The sequence below is a fragment of the Pholis gunnellus genome (assembly GCF_910591455.1).
Source record: "Pholis gunnellus genome assembly, chromosome: 13".
NCBI lineage: Eukaryota > Metazoa > Chordata > Actinopteri > Perciformes > Pholidae > Pholis > Pholis gunnellus.
This window is the reverse complement of record NC_136540.1, coordinates 8,187,537-8,193,561: the sequence shown is the minus strand read 5'-3', so window position 1 is coordinate 8,193,561 and position 6,025 is coordinate 8,187,537. Positions and strand designations below refer to the sequence as shown.

Sequence of the window (6,025 nt, the reverse complement as noted above, 5' to 3'; positions counted from 1 at the left end):
AAGGAGTTTGTCTGATGCTGAGTGGCTGATGGACACATGGGATCAGACTTTGACCTTATTTGACTTGAAGTCAGAGGAGGATTTGTCAGCCACTCTTGTCAAGACATTCAAAGCTGGACAGAGCTTCATCATCACACACAGAACAACAGATCAGTGAGAACTGACACGCCCAAGAGGACACTTACCTACATCAACAACTGCATTGCGGACAGAAAAGGCTTGACAAGTTTTACAATGAATTTATTCAACTCAGCTCTTGGAAAAAACATCACTTTTGTGCGTCCTGAATACTTCATAGTACGCGGATTTATTGGCATACCCAATATCAATTATTACTATGTCTTCCTCTGTTTTGTTTATATTGTTTCAGTGCTTGGAAACACAGCTGTGATGGCTGTAATATACTTGGATCATAATCTGAGAACTCCAAAATATATTGCAGTTTTTCATCTCGCATTTGTGGACCTGTTTGGTAGCTCTGCTCTGATGCCGAAGGTTCTTGACATCTTTCTGTTTAACCATCGCTACGTCCCCTACAACGACTGCTTGACATTCCTTTTTTTCTGCTACACCTGCCTTTCCATGCAGGTTCTTAATCTGGTTGCACTCTCCTATGACAGACTGATAGCCATCATGTACCCTCTGCACTATCATGTGAAGGTGACCCACAGGTTCATGCTGTCTTTGATTGCCTCTTTCTGGGTCTTTGTTGTTACTGTTGTTCTTATTGCAGTTGGCCTTCTCACGAGACTTTCCTTCTGTAAGTCTGTGGTTATTAACAGCTATTTCTGTGACCATGGCAAGATATTCAGGCTGGCCTGCAATGACTATACACCCAGCGTTGACTTGAGTACATTTTTAGCTCTAATTCTTTGGCTTCCACTGGCTTTTATCTTGTTAAGTTATTTATGTATTGGTTATGCTTTGGCTAAAGTGGCCACAGCTCAGGAAAGATACAGGGCCTTTAAAACCTGCACAGCTCATCTTTCATTAGTGGCAATCTATTTCCTCCCAATATCACTCACATTTACCCTGATGGAAAAAATACATCCGAATGCCAGGATCATAAACCTTTCTCTGACCTCTGTTTTTCCTCCCATGCTGAACCCAATCATTTATGTTCTGCAGACACAAGAAATCAAAGCATCGGTAAAAAGGTTATTAAGAATCAGAGGGAAATCTAAAATAACAACGAATAAATGATTCATGATATGATGAATTGTCTATGCTTTACACCATCTCTTTGGGTGTTTTATTTGCAATACATTTTCCTTTGAAAATCGTAGAATTGTCCTTTCCAACATCATTTAAGTTGAGTATTAATTTATTTTTGGCATTATTTGCAATGAAGTAAAATGGCTTGTTGTAAATAATAGATTTATTTTGTAATGTTACCCAAATGTCAAAAAAATGTTCATGTATTAGTTAAGAATGACTGCATTTACAATCATTGAAAAAAAGGCTCCAATAATAACTTACATACTTCTTTTACAGTGTCTTCTTGTGATCGTTGCTAGAGGGTGACCTGGCAGTTGTTTTTTTAATTTGTTTTCACGTCATTCTGCTGATTATTTGGATCATGTGATGCAAGACACATTTTCATGTGTGAACCAGAAGGACAGTTTTATGTTATCTTCTCTGAAAGAACTCTGCAGTAATATTGTCGTTTTTGCTTGTGTCAGAACTGCAAGAACAAGTGAAGTTGCTGATAACGTGTTTCTTACTTTTTTGTAAAGTGCTTACAAAAACCCAACATGCCAAATATACAAGCGTATTTTCCTATTCCTTAGGGACATTACAAAGAAAGTATAAATGTCTTTTTTTGGTGCTTTTTTGGTAAACTAACGTGACAAAATAAACAACTGACATAAGAACATATTGACAGACACAATCGACAGCCATGTAGACAATAATATGAAGCAGCTACAATGATGTATGTATGTGGTGATATGATAAGTATCCGGGAATAGAGATTTCATTAGATTAAGTAGTGTGTGTGTGGCTAATGTGTGTGTGCATGTTTTGATGTTATTTAGGAGAAGCAGTGATATGTATCCGTGTTCAGTGAACCTGGACAGGCTGGTATGTGGGAACAGGAGTAGGCTATGGGATGTGTGGTTGAGAGAAAAAACAAGACATGTTCTTAATTTTATGGTGAGAATAAATATATGATGTAACAGCAAAATCATAATAATATAAAGAAAGAAAATTGTTTAAATAATTGTTGGGAACGAAAAGGAGCGTGTTTGAGTTATCAGCAAATATGAAAAACTAAATTATTGACATCAATAGAATTATTAATGTCAGTAAGATTATCAACAATTATTAATAATAACGGGGCACCACCCTGAGAACAAGGACCAATAACCAAACTATAAACTAAGTCTCATGATTAGTAGTCACTCACAATGTCATAAGTCAAAGTACTATTTCACATTCAGAGTAAACAGTGAAGGTTTTGAGTTTGAGCGCAGACCACATATCCAGCTATTATCACAATACACATGCACCAAGTCATCACAGAAAGCTGCTCTTTAAAGTATAACAGTTTATTAAGTTCCAATAATAACGATCAAGTCAACTAATATCTAAAGCTAACTACAACTACTATACATTTATGAGCATGCTATCTAAAATCAACAAACAATCTGTGGTGAGAGAGAACGTGTGTGTGTTTGTGTGTCTGTGTGTGTGTGTGTGGGGGGGGATGAAAGAGGATGAAAAAAATAAAAAGGAAGGGGAACACTCAAAGCAAGGCAGAGCCTCACCGCAGCCGTGGAATACAGAAACTGTTAACTTATCATTCAGAAACCGTTGGTTCTGGTCTTTTAAATGATAAAGTCAGAGTTATAACAATACAGTAACTTAGAACAAAACAAACAAGGTAATACAAACACAATGACCTAACTAATCCCAGACACCAAGTAAGCCCTGACTGTGAGAAGGCGTTTTAATGGTCAACGTGGTCCTTCAGGGTTTCTCGGTTAGACTGAGGCTGCGCAACAGTGCTGTGCGCGATAAACCTCTGTATTGGCGGAGAGTCTCCTTCGGAAGTCAAGGTGATTCGTGTTGTTACGACCGGCACAAACTTGACTTGATTGGAAAGAGAATGTGTCCTTCTCTTTCCCTGAAGAATGCGTTTTCTTCCTTCTGCAGGCAAGTTGTCCGCTTCTCTTTTACCAGGATGAGAAACAAAAACAAAACACAAACAGTCTATTCGTCCAGCGAATTTAAGACTAGTGACCGAGGACTTTCTTTTAAAAGCAGCAACGTTGTGTTCTGACCTCCTTGCAAGCAAATTGAATTGCGTGGAATGGCCGAGTTTTCTTTTAAAAACAGCCAAGCTATGTTTCTGTGCCTCCTTACACCGACGTGAGTCAGACGGGAAGGGCCAAGAGCTAGATGGGACGGAGAGTTTTGTAGTTTCAGGTAAAGCAGGGCTGCACCACAGGGGGTCCTGGAGTGTCTGTGGATGTTTGTCCAATGGGATCGCAGCGCTGAGTTTTGGTCAGCCGAAACTCAAAATTCACAATTTCTTGGGGGGGTTTAGTGTTTTATCAACCCAGAGCAGTCCTTTGGCTGAACAAGCAGGCCTCAGTCAGATCCCTTTGTTATAGAGCACATGGTGACCACAAGCACATAGTCGGATCCCAACACCGCACAAAGTTAAAACTTCCCGCTCCTATGCAATTTTTATTCCAAAGCAGAGCGCTGCACACACACTCACACACACACTGCCCCACATCAATGGAACATTTCATCTCACAGGAAATAGTCTACAACTCTTTCAAAACACTGTCATTCTTAAAGCACCATACTAATAAAATGGGGTATCGTACCATTTATGAAGGCAGGCTATTGCAGTACCTTTTTTTTTACTGGTATACTGTGCAACACTAGCCAGAGGTATAAGTCAAATCAGTAGAAATCTGTTCCAGTTACAGCCAGCTCATGCAGGTTAGCTGAGATGCATGCTAAGTGTTTACATGAGTGCGATAAGTATATCAGACTGAGAAGGAGTTTGTCTGATGCTGAGTGGCTGATGGACACATGGGATCAGACTTTGACCTTATTTGACTTGAAATCAGAAGAGGATTTGTCAGCCAGTCTTGTCAAAACATTCAAAGCTGGACAGAGCTTCATCATCACACACAGAACAATAGATCAGCGAGAACTGACACGCCCAAGAGGACGCTTATACATCAACCACTGCACTGTGGACAGAAAAGAGAAGTTTTACAATGAATTTATTCAACTCAGCTCTTGGAAAAAACATCACTTTTGTGCGTCCTGAATACTTCATAGTACGCGGATTTATTGGCATACCCAAAATAAAGTATTACTATGTCTTCCTCTGTTTTGTTTATATTGTTTCAGTGATTGGAAACACAGCTGTGATGGCAGTAATATACTTGGATCATAACCTGAGAACTCCAAAATATATTGCAGTTTTTCATCTCGCATTTGTGGACCTGTTTGGTAGCTCTGCTCTGATGCCGAAGCTTCTTGACATCTTTCTGTTTAACCATCGCTACGTCCCCTACAACGACTGCTTGACATTCCTTTTTTTCTGCTACATCTGCCTTTCCATGCAGGTTCTTAATCTGGTTGCACTCTCCTATGACAGACTAATAGCCATCATGTACCCTCTGCACTATCAAGTGAAGGTGACCCACAGGTTCATGCTGTCTTTGATTGCCTCTTTCTGGGTCTTTGTTGTTACTGTTGTTCTTATTGCAGTTGGCCTTCTCACGAGACTTTCCTTCTGTAAGTCTGTGGTTATTAACAGCTATTTCTGTGACCATGGCCAGATATACAGGCTGGCCTGCAATGACTACACACCCAGCTATGTCTTTAGTAAGTTCTTAATAGCTTTAATTCTTTGGCTTCCACTGGCATTTATCTTATTAAGTTATTTATGTATTGGTTATGCTTTGTCTAAAGTGGCCACAGCTCAGGAAAGATACAGGGCCTTTAAAACCTGCACAGCTCATCTTTCATTAGTGGCAATCTATTTCCTCCCAATATTAATCACATTTACTATGAATTCAAAAATACATCCAAATGCCAGGATCATAAACCTTTCTCTGACCTCTGTTTTTCCTCCCATGCTGAACCCAATCATTTATGTTCTGCAGACACAAGAAATCAAAGCATCGGTAAAAAGGTTATTAAGAATCAGAGGGAAATCTAAAATAACAACGAATAAATGATTCATGATGTGATGAATTGTCTATGCTTTACACCATCTCTTTGGGTGTTTTATTTGCAATAAATGTTCCTTTGAAAATCGTAGAATTGTCCTTTCCAACATCGTTTAAGTTGAGTATTAATTTATTTTTGGCATTATTTGCAATATAGTAAAATGGCTTGTTGTAAATAATAGATTTATTTTGTAATGTATTAGTTAAGAATGACTGAATTTACAATCATTGAAAAAAAGGCTCCAATAATAACTTCCATACTTCTTTTACAGTGTCTTCTTGTGATCGTTGCTAGAGGGTGACCTGGCAGTTGTTTTTTTTATTTGTTTTCATGTCATTCTGCTGATTATTTGGATCATGTGATGCAAGACACATTTTCATGTGTGAACCAGAAGGACAGTTTTATGTTATCTTCTCTGAAAGAACTCTGCAGTAATATTGTCGTTTTTGCTTGTGTCAGAACTGCAAGAACAAGTGAAGTTGCTGATAACGTGTTTCTTACTTTTTTTTAAAGTGCTTACAAAAACCCAACATGCCAAATATACAAATGTATTTTCCTATTCCTAGGGACATTACAAAGAAAGTATAAATGTCTTTTTTTTGTGCTATTTTGGTAAACTAACGTGACAAAATAAACAACTGACATAAGAACATATTGACAGATACAATCGACAGCCATGTAGACAATAATATGAAGCAGTTACAATGATGTATGTATGTGATGATATGATAAGTATCCGGGAATAGAGATTTGATTAGATTAAGTAGTGTGTGTGTGGCTAATGTGTGTGTGCATGTTTTGATGTTATTTAGTAGAAGCA

The 6,025-nt window shown here is 38.3% G+C and overlaps 2 protein-coding genes across 2 annotated transcripts; both read left to right on the top strand.

Moving 5' to 3' along the window:
- Positions 1–234: 234 nt before the first annotated feature.
- On the top strand, positions 235–1,203 carry LOC306705195 (olfactory receptor 1E16-like; the record flags this gene model as incomplete). Its single annotated transcript, XM_079171899.1, has 1 exon — positions 235–1,203. One exon carries the CDS (start codon positions 235–237, stop codon positions 1,201–1,203), a length of 969 nt encoding a protein of 322 aa, XP_079028025.1.
- Positions 1,204–4,241: 3,038 nt separating this feature from the next.
- On the top strand, positions 4,242–5,213 carry LOC306705194 (olfactory receptor 1E16-like; the record flags this gene model as incomplete). The annotated part of the gene is made up of 1 exon (XM_079171898.1): positions 4,242–5,213. One exon carries the CDS (start codon positions 4,242–4,244, stop codon positions 5,211–5,213), a length of 972 nt encoding a protein of 323 aa, XP_079028024.1.
- Positions 5,214–6,025: the final 812 nt, after the last annotated feature.